The sequence below is a fragment of the Myotis lucifugus genome, unplaced genomic scaffold (assembly GCF_000147115.1).
Source record: "Myotis lucifugus unplaced genomic scaffold, Myoluc2.0 scaffold_28, whole genome shotgun sequence".
NCBI classification, from domain to species: Eukaryota; Metazoa; Chordata; class Mammalia; order Chiroptera; family Vespertilionidae; genus Myotis; species Myotis lucifugus.
Window position 1 is genome coordinate 7,091,189 of NW_005871076.1, and position 18,637 is coordinate 7,109,825.

Below are 18,637 nucleotides of genomic sequence, written 5' to 3' on the forward strand. Positions count from 1 at the left end.
TTTAACAAACAACATATATGCATAGCCCATGGTCACAGACAACAGTGGGGCTGGGAGATAGGTGGGCAAAGAGGGGAGGAAGGGAGAACATCTGCAATAGTGTCAACAATAAAAATAAAGTACTGTTAACAGTTATTGCATTAAAGATGTTAACACACTGTGGCCCGTATGGCTCAGTTAGTTGGGCATCGTCCTGTGCACAGAAAGATTGCCTGTTTGGTTCCCAGTTAGGGCACTTGCCTGGGTTTCAGGCTTGATCCCCAGTAGGAGGCAGCTGGTCAATATTTCTCTTCCTCAAATCAATAAAATATAAAAATTAAAATAAAAAAGTTAACACTTGAATGCATAGAACCAACATAATCAAGATAAATGATGAAACCACAAGGAAGTTCATTGGTGCTTAAATCCCACTAACCCACCCTACACCTATTAGGCCCTTTTTCATGTTAAGTGTTTTAGTTAAAGCTGTGGCTATGCAGAGGTAGGCAAGATGGTTTGTACACACATGACGTTGCTACCATCCAAAGTGAGGTAGTGTCAAAAGGACAGAGAAGGCCCGGCCTGTGTGGCTTAGTGGTTGAGCATTGACCCAGGAACCAAGAGGTCATGATTCATTTCCCGGTCAGAGTACGTGTCCAGGTTGCGGGCTTGGTCCCCATTGGGGGGCATGCAGGAGGCAGCCAATCAATGATGCTTCTCATCGATGTTTCTCTCCCTCTCCCTCTCTAAAAATCAATAAAAACATATTTTAAAAAGAAATAGAGGCCAGAGAAGATTCCTTTGTTGGAGGAAATAGAATGTCAGTGAGAGAGCACAGGGAATATACTTGGGTTCAGAGAATGACATGAGCAGAGGAGAGAGTGAGAGGAAGCATAGTAAATAGCACTGTGCTTACAACATTGGCTGGGACCTACCATACTGGAAATGGAGGCATAGGAGGTAGAAATTCTATAGTTAGATGACTGTAAAGAAAGATAGTTTGGGGCTGTGAGACTTTAGAAGGGCCCTGAATGTTTGGGTAAAGAATTTGAAATAATTTATTTGAATATTTAATATTCAAATCAACATTTGAATATTATTTTCTTAGCCCTGGCCCATTTGGTTCAGCGGCTAGAACTTCGGCCTGTGGACTGAAGCGTCACAGATTTGATTCTGGTCAGGAGCAGATACCTGGGTTGCAGGCTCGATCCCTGCCAGGTCAGGGCGCATGTGGGAGGCAACCAGTCGATGTCTCTCTCACATCGATGTTTCTCGGTGTCTCCATTCCTTTCACTCTCTCTAAAAATCAATGGGAAAATATTCTTGGGTGAGAGTTAACAACAAGAATAATAAGAATTTGAACTTTTTTTGATAGGCCTGGGGAAACGGAAGAATTTTGAGCAGAGAAATGATATGCTCAGAGCTGGCCTGGCACAGGAAAGAGGCTAGAACAGGTAAGATGTTACTATACAAAAGCCTGGGTGAAAAGTACTGAGGGCCCTGATAAAGTGGTGACAGAATTAAGAGTGTCCTTGAGTTCCACACACATGAGCAAAAACTAGACAAGCCTTGGCAGCAGATCGTATAAGCGACAAGGAAATAAGTCCAAGGTGTTAGAGCCTAGGGTACCTGAGAAGAGTGTTGTCATTAATGGAAATAGGAAAGTGAGGAAGGTAAGGCACATGGAGTTCTGAGTTTAGATTGTTTATAGAAATTAGCCAGCATCTAAATGGAAAACTTTTGGAGAGAGACGTTTATTCAGTGCTTTGCATTTAGTAAATAGCCCAATTACTATTTGATACATTAAACTCTGAAATAATTTTGGTCACGCTTTTTAAAAAAGCCAGAGAGTTTATTTCACTGCCCTGGTAGTGAAATAATACAAAAATGATTATCACTGGGCCAAACCAAAAAAACGCACACACTCCCCTCAAAAACACACACCAGAACCAGAACCCACTTTTGGATTTAAGTGTTATTCAAACTACAAGCGTATAAACTGAACAAGATTTGTCTTAGAATTCTAATTAGGAAAAGAATTTGACATACCTTCTTAATCATTTCACCAAGTTTAAAATATGGTCTTCTGCCTAATGAATAATCATCTTGCACTTCCGAATAGGTATAATTAATTATTGCCAAGAACATGTTCTGGAGAGAAATATTCAAATAATAAATTATTTCAATAAAAATTTAGTTTAAATGTTAGTGATTTTGGCAAGTGCTGGGGTTTGTAAAATTATATTTAAATTTTAAGAGTAACTCATATGGTCAGTAATAGAGAAATTGTGTAGTTTGTGGACCTGGGCAGACATGTTTATGGAAAATAAACGGAATTTAAAATAGTGCATGTGAGTGGTTACTTATATATGCATTAGTCAATGTGAAGTGTTCTGACAGCTAACCAGTGGTACTACAATTTCTCCTAAGTTGTTCATTTTTCACTCTAAAATATGTACGCAAAAAAGGAAACATATATGGTCATTCTTACCAATAGGACAAAGACTATGAAAAAGATGAAGGTGATGAAGTAAATGGGTCCCAAGATGCGATATTCTTGCTGAATAGCAGCAAAATTAAAATCCCCGAGAATAATTCGAAACTGTGCAAATCTTTGATGAGAAGAAAGAAAAAGATTAGAAAATATTATATCCCATTATACACGCATGACAACTGATGGGGGTAACCAATGTGTCTAGGAAAGTATTTAGCTGTGTATGGCATATGCTGTATGGCTTTAGTTATGTTACAGCACAGGGTTCTATAAAACTGGGTGTAGAAAATTCCCCTGAAGGCAAAACTTGAGGTACCTCAATAGATGAACAGGTAGTCCAGGAAATGTTGGGCTTCAATTTATTTAACTAATGTCAACCCAACGTTTACCTGCAAGATTTGAACCTTGAGCTACCTTTTTACCAACTGATCTTCACAATGGCCTCCTTAGCTATTCCTGTGCCTTTCTAAAGCTTAGAATACTTTCACTTTGTTCAAGTGATTTTCAACTTGTACCTAGAACCAAGAGCCCTAAATGTCTTCTGATATCAATGATATGTTTAATTTTTGCTCTTCTTTGAAAATAAAGAGCCAATAATTAGTCACTTGCTAAGTCTCAAACATGGTACTGAGGTTTATTTTATTCTCTCCAATAACAATAAAAACTTGGTTTTGATGTGAAATAGCATTGAAAATATTTTTTAATTCTTCATTTTCATAATTTTAAAGTTGGAAAATTAAGAAATTAAGGCTTGGAATGAGCATAGCTGTAGAGGTAGAATTAGAATCTCTTAATCTGAGGTCTTATTATTCTCATTAATTTGCAGTGGCATTGCCAGACACATCGGGGGTATGTTATAAATTATGTGAGTTCTGTATATTAAGGGGGAATCTGGGAAGGAATTTTTGAAAGTATGTAGATACTTCGCATGACTGGCCAGTCAGTCAAAAGGGAGAGCGCTTCTTGTAACTTGTTGCTTTAGCCAATCACATAAAGTGTCCTAGGGCTAGCTACCAAGAAGAAAGAAAATGCGTTCAAAGAAATCGACTATTTGGAGTCCTAGGACTCAGTTATCTGGAATTTCATTCCTAATACCCAAAACCTTATTAAGTCATGCTCAAAGTATTTATCCAGCTTTTAATACTGGTTTGTAATGCTCTTCTACACAAAGTAAAAAGAGAAATGCTAAATTGCAAAGAGTCCAAAATTTCGAAACAAATCAAATGATTTTTCCTTTTTGGGATAGGAGAATAAAAGGTTCTGTTTTAATATTTCCAACTTGATCTTTTTTAAAAACACACACACACATTTTTTTTTATTGATTTCAGAGAGAAGGGAGAGAGACATAGAAACATCAGTGATGAAAGAGAATCATCGATTGGCTGCCTCCTGCTGGGGATCAAGTCTACTACCTGGGCATATGTCCTTGACCAGAATCGAACCCGAGACCCTTCAGTCCGGAGATGGACACTCTATCCACTGAGCCAAACCACCTAGGGCTAGCCCAGGACATCTTAATTCAAGTTTGAGATATGAGATTCCTTGGACACTTAGGTGATTAAACTCAGGCTTCAAGTCACTATAAGGGTTTTACTTTTAACTTGAGGCTGGAGCACTTTAGGCTTCCTGCTTGATTTGTAAAGAGGTTATCTGAAAATCCACCTTTGCCCTCCACCCCCTAACACAAACACACATGCAGGTCCTGGGCATTGTCTTTTGTCTCCTTCCGAAGAGGTGGTCAGAAACACAGTTTCTCAACTTTTTTTTTTCTAGATCAGCAAAAATGCCTTCAGGGGGGAGATTTTGGGAAGGTGGTAAGAAAAACTCAGAATCTGTCTCCTCACCGAGACAACAATCACATTGGCAGCTGTCTGGTCTGATATAATTATTTTGGAATGCTGGAGTCTGTTGAAGGCTCACAACTTCCAAGGAAAGGCTCAGACAATTTTGATCAATTCCAGTTTTTAGTTTGGCGGTAGCTACCCATCTCCCACCTCCATCCCATGGCATACAGCTGTGCATGTATTCCTGGAATAGTTTACACGCAGCTCGTGGGAGCCAGGATGGGCAATAAGGACCCTGTTCTCCAGACATCAGGGGTTTGTGTTCTGATTGCTGCTCTGATCACAGAGGTGCAGACACAGAGGCAGGTGTTCTCCACATCTTTGTTCTAAGCTCCCTCTCCCCGCAGCTGAAGCAATGTCCTTGGGATTTAAAGGGCTAGTGCCCTTCCTCCCCCTTCATTTTTCTCTTTTTCCCCTTTTGGGAGATACTATAGCCTAGGATGGTATTCAAAACCAACTACAAATATGGAGGAAATTAGAAATTCACCATGCATGCCCTAAGGAAAACACAGGCTCAGAAAAGACCTAAGAAAACATTAAGTTTACATCTTAGGCTGATACTTAGTATGGAGACAGTCTGCAATAACAACAAACCCAGCAAACCCTGGGGAAGGGAAAGAATCAAACTTACAGAGTTACCACATTATTACATTCAAATGTCCAGTTTTCAACAACAACAAAACGACAAGACATACAAAGATACAATAAGGCCCACTAAAAGGAAAGAAATAAACCAATAGAAATAATTTTGACAAAGATCAGATGGCAGGCCTGCTAGACAAAGACTTTAAAACAATCATCTTAAAGATGTTCAAAGTACTAAGAAGACATGGAGAAAGTAAAGAAAAGGACATATGAATAAAATGGAAATATAAATAAAAAGAAAAACTAAAAAATTATAGAGCTAAAGATCAATAACTGAAATGAAAATTCACCAAAAAAAATTTTTTTTCACCAGAGGAATTCAAAAGCAGATTTGAACAAGCAGAAGGAAAAAAATCAGTGAATTTGAAGATTATTATCGAGTCTGAGGAACAGGAAAAAAAAAGATTGAAGAAAAGCAAGCAGAGCTAAGGGACCTTGGGGCCATCAAGTGAGCCAACATATGCATAAGCACATGAAAAGATGCTCACTATCACGAATTAGGGAAATGCAAATCAAAACCACAATGAAATATCTCATACCCATTAGGATAGCTATTAAAAAAAAAAGACTGGAAAATAAAAAGTTGACAAGGGTGTAGAGAAGTTGAAACCCTTGTGCACTGCTAGTGGGGATGCCAAATAATATAGCCACTGTGGAAAAGTTTGGCAGTTCCTAAAAAAATTCAAAATATACCCTAGCCGGTTTTACTCAGTGGATAGAGCGTTGGCCTGTGGACCAAAGGGTCCCGGGTTCGATTCTGATCAAGGTCATGTACCTTGGTTTCAGGCTCCTCCCCAGCCTAGGCCTTGGTTGGGGCTCGTGCAGGAGGCAACCAATCAATGTGTTTCTCTCACATCGATGTTTCTCTCTGTCTTTCCCTCTCTTCCACTCTCCCTAAAAAATCAATGGAAAACTATTCTTGGGTGAGGATTAACAAACAAAAAATTCAAAATAGAATTACTATATGACCTAGCACTTTTATCTATGGGTATATACCCAAAAGAATTACTAGTAAAAGAGCCTCAGGGAGATATTTGTACAGCCGTGTGCTCAATAATTAAAATATGGAGGCAAATCACTGACAGATAAATGGATGAGCAAAATATGGTATAAACATATATGGACTATTATTCAGCCTAAAAAAGGAAGGAAATTCTGACATACTCTACAACACTGTTATGCTAAAGTGGAATAAATCAGTCACAAAAGGACAAATACTGTATGATTCTCTAGGTGCCTAGAGTAATCAAAATCACAGGGACAAAAAGTAGAACAGTGGTTGCCAGGGTCTGGGATAAGCAGGGAGATGAAGAGTTCTTTTTTACTGGGTATAGAGTTTCAGTTTTGCAAAATTAAAAAGGGTTCCGGAGATGAGTGGTGGTGATGGTTGCACAATATAAGTATGCTTAATATCACTGAACTGTACCTTACAAGACATGGTTAAGATGATAAATTTATGTGTATTTTACCACAATAAAAAAAAATTCTTACTGACTTAAAAAAAGCCCTTCAGGGCAAAAGTAGCATTGGGTGCTGGGCTTCTCTGGATTCTTGCCTTCAGATTGTGGCCCAGTTATTACTCGCTTTTTTGTTAGTTCTAAAGAATTTCAATGTTTTCCAGCTTTTTCAATTGTCCTGAAGAGGTGGTTGATCTGAATAATCTAGGACATCATTACCAAGCACAAAAACACCCTCAATCCATTCCAGAGTTCTCTACTTTTTTCTGTGGCTTATACCTCCAATTTTCCCACCAACCAAGGTAAGACAAATTTCTGAGGTTCTGTAAATTACTACATTTATATTCAATATCTAATACAACTACATTTTAAGTAACATTTGAATTGATATCCTAGGAAATGACCAAAAAGTTGTTGAAACTGCAAATATTCTTTACTCAGGATAAGCTAATTAGACATTTAAAAAAAGATTTTTTTTGTAATATTTTATTGATTTCAGAGAAATGAAGGGAGAGGGAGAGAGAGATAGAAACATCAATGATGAGAGAGAATCATCAGTCAGCTGTCTCCTGCATGCCCCCCTACTGGTGATCAAGCCCAAAACCCAGGCATGTGCCCTCACAGGGAATAAAACCTTGATCTCCTGGTTCATAGGTTGACGCTCAACCACTGAGCCACACTGATCGGGCTAATTAGACTTCTTAAATTATAGATTGTTTGAAGTTGAGAAGGACCTTTGGAAGTGATTTAGATCAATCCCTTCATTTACAGATAAAGAAATTAGGGTCTAGAAATGTTAAATAGCAAATGGCAGAATTGGAAAAGTAGAGTTAAATCCTCTTGGTTTCTACCCTACTCTTCCCACTACTGATTTAGTACAGGTTTATTTCAGAAAAATGTTATTACATTTTATAACATTGGTACTTCAATTATTTATATGTGGATGGTGAAAAGAGGGCAACCTAAGACATTTCTTTAGACCAGATGTCCCCAAAATCAACAAAAAGGGTCATGGACAAATATGTTCTTAACTAAAGTTAAGTTATTGGGGTTTTTCTCACAGCCATTACTATCCACTGCATATTTTCCCAATCTTACTTATATCTGAGGCCATTTCCCCGCAGACAATCTTGGTCTAGAGTCCACAGAGTATGTTTTGAGAATTGATATTTTAGAATATCATAGTTTACTTATACAGACAGCTTGCTTTACCTACTTGAAAAGTGGAGTAAATTTATTAAAATTATTCAATGTTAAAGGAAAGCCTGAATACTTTTCTAGAGATTCTAATTAGTTTTATAAGTTTGTTGCCTGCTGATTGCTTTATGTGTATAAAGCTATTTTTAAAACACAGCTTTACCAGAGCAGCAAAGAGCAATCAGGTCAACATCAATAAAAGGATTCTAAAGATGGAGACCTCTAAAGAAAACACGATTTCCTTTGCTCAGAGACATGGAGCCAATTTCACTTCTAGTGAGAAATGAAAATTATTTTTCCAATTTTACCTAGTAACTCTTAAAAAACTGATATCACCATCCATTTGGACCTTTCAATGCCTAACCATACTTTGAGTATGACATACTTAGCTGTTAGTGAAAATATAAAACCAAGTTTAAAGTTATTAAAGCTTATGTTACTACTTAACATAGATCTTTCCGTGATTTTTTTTGTTATAAATTGGAAAATATAATTACATTTATATGAAGAGCTTACATGGAATTTTGAAAAGTAGAAAAGTCGTCAACCTGTGATCCAAAAACAAGAAATCCTAACTGGGCATAAGCAAAGAGTATTATAAAAAACATGATGGCAAATCCTACTATGTCTTTGATACAGCAGGACAAGGTTGATGACAGCTGAGACATTGTGTTATTAAAGCTTATGAATTTGAATATCTGAAAAAGAACATAGTTAATTGAAATAGGATATTAAAGATTATAATTACTTAGAATAAGTTAAATTAGCTTCAGAAGAAATCTGCTTTAATTTCAAAGAGGTGCTTAATGATAGTCAGGGGTATTTAAGGACGTGTCAGCAATCATTACATGGCCAAACTACTTGTAAAATTACTTTTAGTTAAGGATATCCTTTTGTTTTCTCATGCTTTGTAGTTTAAGTTCCCATTTTGATATCTAATATAAAAATATTACATCTATTCTATTGTATCGAATATAATAAAATATAAATACCTTTATCCATGCAAAAAAGATGATAATAGCAAGTATATTGTTGTAAAAAATGCGCCAGTGTGCGAGCAAATAGAAGTCTGAATATTCTTCAGTACGTTTAAACAGCTGTTCAAGTAAGAGAAAAATTTGTATTTTACAGAATAAGTTGAAGAAAATGGTCAAAAAACACAGCTATATGGGGAAAAAAGAGAAGGGTTAAATTAGAGGCTATTTCTACCTCTAAATCTCCTGCAGTCTATGAAGAAGCACATGAAAAAGTTCACCAAAAGTTCAACAAAAGGGAGGGAGAGATAAAACATAGGGTTTTAGTACAGGGAAGTAAGCCTTAATTTATAGCAGTTTAATCATCATAAATGTAGAAAAATATTGGTCAACCTGACCATCCTACTCTATCTGCCTGCTTGTTTCCTGGAGTCCTAAAACACAAATGTACACAGTGCTTCTATAGTTCTGGCTAGGCTGTAAGGATTTCTGCTCCATGTAACTACATGATACCTAAAGGTTTTATATTTCCACCATATTTTACAGTTTCAAACAAAGAAGCCCCGTTGGAACCCTTTAACAACTTCTGTAGAAGATTTCAGGACTAGATGTCAGAGCTTTATAACTGTCATGAAAATTTCCTTTTGATTTCCCTTGCCTGACATAGTCAAATCATTAAACATGTAACACTATGCCTGCCATATGTTAAACATTATTGGGGGTACTAGAAAGGTAGATGGCACACTTTCTGACTCTGATAAACTTTCAATCTGGTTTTGGGAAACAAGGCTTAGCTATTAACTTGGCCAATAGGGGTGAAAGATCAGATTGTATACACCAGAAGTGTTCGTTCATTGTTCCTAAACCACGCTCTTACCTACCTACATCTCTGTTTATTTTATTATGTTCTAGTGACCAGGACTGGCAGTCTTCAGAGTTTCTTTCAGGGACTATTTCCCCATACTGGTGTCCTCTGTACCCACAAGCTACCCTCTAGCCGTTCAAACCTCCTCCCCCTTCAGTATTTTGTGTCTTTTAGCTATTCTTTCAAAATTCAGTGTGAGGAGGAAAGCAGATTTAGGCAACAGAGAAAAGATCCATGATTTTCAACGTGATTGTGAAGAATAGATTTTTGAGTGGGGGTAGGTGAGACCTATTGTGCACATTAAATCATGATACCTATGGAATTACCTATTCCTCTAGGTTTACCCTGGTCCTCCCAAGAATCAAACCAGGAAAAAAAAAAAGGCTTTTCCCTTTTGGAAGCACACCATTAGTATGTACTATAACAGTTCATTTTATGATTTGATATTTGAAGCTTTTAAAATAAGTTCTGATGAATAAAAATTTCTGCTTTTTGCACCTCTTATTGATGGGTTCATATGTGAGTTCCTTCATACATGTGACTATATACTTACCACCAAAAGTAGTAATTCTAGCCAGTTCCAAATACGTTTGAAATAGGCAAACTTAAATTCTTTCATTTTTTTGCCTTCTTGTATTAGGAAGAGAGTAAACAAAATTAAAAATGTGATTTCACAGAAAGCAATAAAATAATCATAGTAGCTAACATAGATGAGGAGTTTCACTGAATAAAACTGCCATGAAGTAAGTATTCCTCCAGTTGCAGGGAATTCTGCCACCAACCTGTAAAATTAGATGTATGCATTTCAGGCATTTATATTTCAGTACGTAATTCAATGTGAAATTTCTAATTGGTGCTGATGTGTAATTTAATGATAACCAGTTATTTTATACAAAATATGTTTTCTTGAGGTCACGGGTTCAATTTGAAAAATTTCTACTGGATTTACATTTTTTTAATGACTGTACTCTTTATGTACTTTGCATATTTCCAGTGGTCAAAGACCAAGATAAATAAGAAAATGAGATGTGATTTTAGCCAGACATTCATTCTATGCTACGTTTAGATTGTTTGTTCATAACTGAGAATACTAATTTATCTCCACAGGAGAATGAGATGATGTTCAAGAAAATGCTATATCGTTAGTTACTGTTATTAGTCAGGACTCCCCCCAAAATACGTAATTCTTGAATATGTCAGAGAAGGGAAATACACTCTCTTTCTTTACCTTATCATATCACATATTCTAAACGTCAAGATCACATATTCTACTAAAGCAAGTGTTATGTTTACTTTAGGCACTGATGTTAGATATGAAGATCTATATGTAAATATAAGTATTAAAATGAATTCCATCACTAAATATAATAAGATTTTGAGGTTGTTCACTGTACTTCTAATGTTCTTCACAATTTCAGATAATTAAGAATTGGCAGTACTTTAAGGAACAAGCATCTCTATCACCATGTCACAAAGTTATTATTTTTACCTAAAGATATTAGCAAATCTTATTGGTACTGGAATAAGATGCTGCCAAAACAAGAACAAAAACAAAACAACCAGTTAACAAGTGGGAAGGAGAACTATTGGTTTCACTTTGCACATAGTAGGTGTGCAATGTTGGATAAGTGAGCACAGTGAAAGAAACTCAATATTTTGATCTGAAGTGTAAATAGAGAAGCAAAAAGGGAGAAAAAGGACCGCATTTACTTTCCCAGATACAGTGTATAGAAAGGAAAACAAGTAGATGAGGTCTTAGTGAAAGCAACATACTTACTCACAATTACTGATTATATATACTATGAGATAAAAGTTTCAAAATCTGTTTTTTAAAAAAATAACATTTTAAAAGGTAACAAGGAATAAGCATAAAACCTAGAGAAAGGAAATCTGGATTTAATCTAGTATTACAAAGAGTTCTTCATATGCCTTTACGCCAGTTACCCCAGTGTTTCTACTCTTATTTAGGACATAGAAGTGATTTGTATGCTTCACTTTATCCTGATAAGGACTAGTAGGAAGGGTGAATAATGTTGATAAAAAGCTCTGATTCCTTGATTGGCTGGTGTGGCTTGGTTGGTTGAGTGTCGCCCGGTTATATTCCTGGTCAGGGCACATGCCCAGGTTGTGGGCTCGATGCCCAGTAGTGGTCCCGCAGGAGGCAGCCTATTGATGTTACTCTCTCATTGATGTTTCTATTTCTCTCTTCCTCTCCCTTCCTCTCTCTAAAAAAATCAATAAAAACATATTTTTTAAAAAACCCAACAACTCTGATTCCTTAAAGAGAAGAACTTTAAAATAATAGGTATACTCTCCATTGGCTGCTTAAGGTAATTCACTTGTTTTATTAATTTTTACAAATTTTAAAGCCCATGATTGTGTTTCACTGTAACTGTTGCACAAGGGAAAAATCCCCTAATCAGAGTAAACACTAATTCCTATTCCATTTGGAATAAAATTGTAAGGCTCATGAGGCAAAAGTGGTTCACCCATTCCCAGATCACTTAGAGCAGTGGTTCTCAACCTTCCTAATGCTGCAACCCTTTAATACAGTTCCTCATGTTGTGGTGACCCCCAACCATAAAATTATTTTCGTTGCTACTTCATAACTGTAATTTTACTACTGTTATGAATCATAATGTAAATATCTGATATGCAGGATGTATTTTCATTGTTACAAATTGAACATAATTAAAGCATAGTATTAATCACAAAAACAATATTAATTATATATGTGTTTTCCGATGGTCTTAGGCAACCCCTGTGAAAGAGTCGTTCGACCCCAGGTTGAGAACCGCTGACTTAGAGGAAACGGATTCAATTCCCAGACAGATCCAGTCATGGTAATCCTATTTACTTTGCCAATGTTTGATTCTAGAACCCAGGCCTAAACCAATGAGCATGGTCCAGGTTAGGCAGATGACCTAGCCATGGTCGGCAAACTGCGGCTCGAGAGCCACATGTGGCTCTTTGGCCCCTTGAGTGTGGCTCTTCCTAAGCCTTAGGAATACCCTAATTAAGTTAATAACAATGTACCTACCTATATAGTTTCAGTTTAAAAGATTTGGCTCTCAAAAGAAATTTCAATCGTTGTACTGTTGATATTTGGCTCTGTTGACTAATGAGTTTGCCGACCACTGACCTAAGGTAATTGGACTAATGGAAAGAATTTTTTCTCTTTGGTCGGCTCTCCTCCTTCTCCCCCTCCTCCTCTTATTCCTCTTCCTCTTTTTCTGCATGAGAGGATGTCTATCTTCCTCTTTGTGGGTAACAAGTTAGCACAGGCATGTCCTTCTCATGCAATGGCAGAGATGCAGAAGAGCAAGTTTTACATTTTTTAAAATTACTTTTTGTTTGTTTGTTTGTTTGTTTGGAGGGAGGGTGGAGGAGGAGGAGGAGAGAGAGAGAGAGAGAGATAGATTTGTTGTTCCTCTTATTTATGCATTGATTGGTGGATTCTTATATGTGCTCTGATTAGGAACCCATCCCACAACCTTGGCATATCAGGAGAACACTCTAACCCAGTGGTCGGCAAACTGCGGCTCTGCAAACCGCGGCTCACGAGCCACATGCGGCTCTTTGGCCCCTTCAGTGTGGCTTTTCCACAAAATACCGGCTCTTCCACAAAATACCGACTTCTGCGCATGGGCCACGAAGTTTCAATCACACTGTATGTGCGTGCCCACACATGGTATTTTGTGGAAGAGCCACACTGAAGGGGCCAAAGAGCCGCATGTGGCTTGCGAGCCACGGTTTGCTGACCACGGCTCTAACCAACTGACCTACCCAGCCAGGCAAGAGAGCAAGTTTTAGTGTACAAACTCATTTCAAGCTCCTGCTTGTATCATATCTGCTAATATTCCATTGATCAAAACAAATCACATGATTGAGTCTATAGCTCATCCGAGTCCGCGTATTCACCCTGCTTGAGATGCGGTGTTCCTGGGTTCGCAGCTGGTCCCTGGGTGTTGTGGTTGTACAGTCCATGATTGAGTCTAAGCATCAAAGGCTGGGACAGTGCACCCTGCTCTGGGTGGGAGGGCACTTGCAAAGTTACATAGCAAAGATGTGAAGATTTGGGGCAATTTTTGCAAATCACCACAAACTCTAATCATTTCTAGGATGCAGAGTGCTGTTATATATTGTTTAAAATAAAAATTGCTCATTCTTGAGAAAAATTTATAGCTTAATAAGGAAGCTCATTCTGAAAGGAAATCAACAGATTTGAATGACTGGAATAGAAGAAGAAATCATCAAGACTAAATGTTAGACCTCTGCAATTGTAGGATGACAATAAAATTACATATCCTTTAGTAATATAAAACCAACATATTGTATGTAATTCTCCAAGTTCTTGAATATATTCTCAAATAATGAAATAATATGATGGTACTTTACCTTCTTTTTCATTATTAGCAGAATGACATTATATTTTAAGCTTATAATTTTAATCTCAGTACAGACATGCAAAAACTGGAAACCCTAATAAGAGTTCTGGATGCTTTTCATTTATTTTATTTTATTTTTTTAGAGAGATACATTGATTGACTGCTTCCTGTACATGCTGACTGGGAATCAAACCTGCAACCTTCTGGTATATGGGACCATGGCTCCAAACAACTGAGCCACCTGGCCAGGGCTCTGGATGCTTTTTAAATTTCTTAACAAATAGGTTTTGAGTCACTCACCTGATGATGCAAAACAGGTTTACATTAGCATTGTATAACGTAAAATCAATAAAAATAACTCGAGTCCCTCTTGTGATCCAGTTGTTCTGTTGAAGTTTAATGAACTTGTTTTTGGTTTCAGATTTTGATTTTGATAAAGTGAAAATATATCCCCCATTTCCGTAAACACCAACAAATCCCCAGTGCCAAGGGGAGTTGCTATTAGGAGTAGAATACTTCCATCTGTTAGATATAAAAAGAACAGTGGAGAGATGAGAAGGACCTGAATGAGAAGCATTCTAAGAATTTCAGTAAACTTTGGTTCAAAAGTAGTTGTTAAAAAAAATAGTACTAAGTTCGTAAGTATTGTAGTAATTTTGAAGCAAAACAATGAGTTAAGAATGAAGTTAAAAGAATATTTAATATGTTTTCATTTTTTGTGTGTATAAGAATGAGTCTTTATTGCAGTAGCCAGTGGCCATATAGCCATCAGACAAGACAATTCTTCACAGCAACGTCCATATACAGACAGGCAGCCAGACACCAGCTGGTAAATACAGATTCTTCCCATAAAGCAGCATCAGTCTCTGTACCCACAGTTATTACCTGTGCAGCTGCATGCTGCCTCTAGACCCCTAGCTTTACACAGCAATAGTGTGTTTTCATTTTTTAATGCTTATTGTGAACAAGACACTGGACTACCTATAAGAAAAAAAATTTTTAAATCTATTTTTGCCTCAGGGAGCTTAAAAACTAGAAAATAATAACTGACTTTGTTCTTTAACATATTGTCTCTGTTGTTTTATTAGATCTTAAGTCTTTGACTAGAACAAGAATACCAAAGGTTTAGATTCAGAAATATCTGTCTCAGCATGGGAAAAAAAGGTGCTTCATTGTCTGTCTTCTAAAGGTCATATACCATTTATAAAATACCCAGTACATAGGACCTTTGTCATAATGTAAATATTGTTAGATGGGTATGTTATTTTAATGAAATTACATAAATCAAAGTAAAATGTGTGTAACTAAATTTCGTTTCCATTTTTTCTTTTAACTTAATTATAATGTATATAAAAAAAATAAAGCCTTGATTCCTCATTTTAGTCATTCTATCTACCCAAAACAGATTGGAACGATTATCCAAAGATGTACTGCTTAAATTGTATTTCTATTAATGATACTATGTTTGTTTATAGGGGGATAAAAATGACACCACTAAGAAAAAAATACTCATATTTAATGAAAATTCCATAAAAAAGATGATCTGCCCCCTAAAATTTTCACAGGACCCTAAAAACAATGATGCCAGCAGTTTCTGTGCTAAAGGGAGGTAGTGTCAGTGGTTTTGGTTTTGTGTTTTTTTTAATCCTCTCCTGAGGATATTTGTCCATTGATTTTTAGAGAGAGTGGAAGAGAAAGGGACAGAGAAAACAGGGCCAGGGAGGGGGAGGAGCCTGCAACCAAGGTGCGTGCCCTTGACCAGAATTGAACCTGGGACCCTTTGGTCCACAGGCCGATGCTCTATTCACTGAGCCAAACCAGCTAGGGCACGCATTTATATATGTATATATAGACAGGAGTCTACACTAGCAGTAGCCTCAGTCATTTTGAAGAACAATGGTCATAACAACTTTGGCAGGCATCATCAGATGCAGTGCCTGTAGAGCATAACTGCCCCCTTTTTAATGTTAGCAACAATAGAGACATCATTGAAGTAAGCTGCACTAAGAAAGAAGGAAAGTTGCCCAAGACACCTAGGATACTCGTTAGGGATCCCAAGAAGCATTTGGGATGTGTTTGAAGTGAGTCTGGCCAGAGCCAGAAGAGCTCATTGAGTCTTATAAGAGCAAAAATGGACACTTTGCCTTGTGTCCAATGAGTTAGCACTTCATATACCATTTGGGAGACAAAAAAAAATAACAGGTTCAACTCTTTCTTTCTTTTTCTTTTTTAGACACTGCATTGCTGAGTCGTCCTTTGATACTATTATTGGAATAAGACCCCTGTTGGTATTATTTGGAAAATACACATATTTTCACAATTTTTTATAGATACAATGGTAAGCTGCTAGAAAATGTTACATGTAATTTTATGCTACTTACTCAGTATCAACTTTAAGGCCAAAATCAGATATGTCTTCATTTTCAGAAGTGTATTTGGCATAACAATCGCTCATCAGAAACTGAAGGGATGAATAGACCTTGCATGTGTTGTTTCGGACTTTTAGTTGACGGACTCTGGGGACTCCTAAGAGTATGTTCTCAGAGTAGATGCGACTGCTGTTCTTTGAATTATACAATTGGCTGTTACTGTACCAGGAGTCCCAGTATAGACCTTCCAAAAGGGGTCCTTCCATAAACTTCACATGGAAAAATAAATGTTATGGGAAAAATATTTTCATGTCAACTGAATAACAGACTCTACATTCATAATGTTATCCATAAGAATATAAAAATCAGTGATTTTGAGAATGAGTATGAAAATTATTGACCAAGCCAACATTAATATTAATGATAACGATGACCTTGTCTCCTTGATAAGTTCCAAATTCTTAGCATGGCTTTCATTATTTGACCTAATTCATAGTTTGGCCTTTTCTATCTCATCTTCTATCCTATATTATAAAAGGCTAATATGCAAATAGACCGAATGGCCGAATGACCAGTCGCTATGGTGCACACTGACCACCAGGGGGCAGATGCTCAACATAGGAACTGCCCTCTAGTGGTCAGTGCACTCCCACAGGGGGAGCACCATTCAGCCAGAAGCCGGGCTCATGGCTGGTGAGCCAGCAGTCAGACATCCCCCGAGGGCTCCCGGATTGGGAGAGAGCACAGGCTGGGCTGAGGTACCTCTTCTGAGTGCACGAATTTTGTGCCCCGGGCCTCTAGTATGCCTATAATGTCAAATATAGCCCCATATGTAGAATTACTTATAGAACATATTGCTTAATTCCTCCTAGAATGCCCTTCTGTTACTAATCCTCTAAAACTCAACTGAATAGTCACCTCTCGAAAGCCTTTCCCACCTCTTCCAGCTCCAATGGTTGTGACATGGGATACCTGAAACTACTGTTTTCTTAGTTGTTCTTTCCTCACAATGTAAGCATCTTGCTAAGTGTAATGAAAAAAACAAATCTGTTTCAATGTTGAAGGAATTATTCTCTTTTGCAATTAAAAACACTATAAAATTATATTTTGTATATATACTCTTTATTATATACTGTACATTACTGTAACACTCACACAGTATAGGGTTGTATAGTATACCCACATAACATATGTTTCACTTTATGGGCAATTAAAGAGTAATTTTCACTATACACAATTATAGACTGACTTTGGATCCTACCACATAAGAAGCAAGTTTTCTATTTTCCAAATGCAATAAATAAGATTAATTTTATTTTAAATAAAATAAAATTAAATTTTAATTTTTTGTTAATCCTCACTTGAGGATATTTTTCCATTGATTTTTAGAGAGAATGGAAGGGAGAGGGAGAGACAGAGAGAGAAACATCAGTGTGAGAGATATACATTGATCGGTTGCCTCCCACACATGTCCCCACCAGGGCTGGAGATCAAGCCTGCAATCCAAGTACATGCCCTTTACTGGGAATTGAACCCAGGACCCTTCAGTCTGTGGGTCGACACTCTATCCACTGAGCCAAACTGGCTAGGACAATATTTATTAATTTATTTTTTTAAAAAATAAGCACACACTGAGAACATAGCTCTTCAATAAACACTCACTGGTTGGTTGACTCTAATATAAAGAAATTATATTCATTTTTATTCATTCCTTCACCAAATATGCACTGTATCAAGTGCCTACTACATGTGCCAAACATTTATGCAATAACTAAAGCTACTTTATCCACAGTCACATGCTACCTTACCTTCCAAAAATCAGGGATGCTGCAAATAGACTTAAAGTTGCTCCTTTCATCACCAGGCACAGAAGTGTCCAAAAACAGAGATGACATAACTTTGTTTAAGTAATACATATGTGGGTTTACCATCCCAAAAGACACTAAGGAGAAGAATTTTTTTGTTTAAAAACTTATATTTAAAAACTGAGTTTATCAGGATTAAATATGTACTTATAATATGTCCCCAATTTTGTTTTAAAATTCAATTTTAATTTTTGTCTAATTATAAAAGTAAAATAAAAACATATAAATCAGGAAGAAGATTCCTGTACTTCCACTGCTAGAGTTAGATTTGGCATATACTCTCCAGATTTTTCTATACACACACATTTATAAAGAAAATTATTTTTATAAAAATGAGATCGCATTATACATACTATTCTGCAAGTTGGCTTTTTTCTATTACGTATATTGAGAGCAGGCAATATACTATGGTGAGTAGTTAAGACTATGGACTTTGCCCTGGCTGGTTTGGTTCAGTGGATAGAGCGTCAGCCTTCAGGCTGAAGGGTCCTGGGTTTGATTCTGGTCAAGGGCACATGCCTGGGTTGTGGGCTCAATCCCTGGTGGGGGCGGGGGGGGGG

The 18,637-nt window shown here is 37.0% G+C and overlaps 1 protein-coding gene and 1 long non-coding RNA gene across 4 annotated transcripts in view; one reads left to right on the forward strand and one right to left on the reverse strand.

Moving 5' to 3' along the window:
• The window catches only part of PKD2L2 (polycystin 2 like 2, transient receptor potential cation channel), a 32,538-nt gene that overhangs the window by 11,102 nt on the left and 2,799 nt on the right, over nt 1–18,637 (reverse strand). Inside the window, exons 3-10 of one of the 3 annotated variants that reach the window (XM_006086548.3) lie at nt 18,021–18,154; nt 16,225–16,481; nt 14,144–14,365; nt 10,009–10,237; nt 8,609–8,713; nt 8,133–8,314; nt 2,471–2,591; nt 2,029–2,130 (exon numbers count right to left, since the gene is read on the reverse strand). In XM_006086548.3, coding sequence (XP_006086610.1) covers nt 2,029–2,130; nt 2,471–2,591; nt 8,133–8,314; nt 8,609–8,713; nt 10,009–10,237; nt 14,144–14,365; nt 16,225–16,481; nt 18,021–18,154 — 1,352 coding nt within the window. Of the gene's footprint in view, nt 1–2,028; nt 2,131–2,470; nt 2,592–8,132; nt 8,315–8,608; nt 8,780–10,008; nt 10,238–14,143; nt 14,366–16,224; nt 16,482–18,020; nt 18,155–18,637 lie in introns of all 3 variants that reach the window. The other 2 variants (XM_014453875.2, XM_006086549.3) reach the window with 2 other exon arrangements.
• On the forward strand, nt 1,353–12,268 carry LOC106696762. Its single transcript, XR_001347720.2, has 3 exons — nt 1,353–1,433; nt 6,584–6,721; nt 12,210–12,268. It is a non-coding gene; the product is annotated as an uncharacterized LOC106696762 (long non-coding RNA).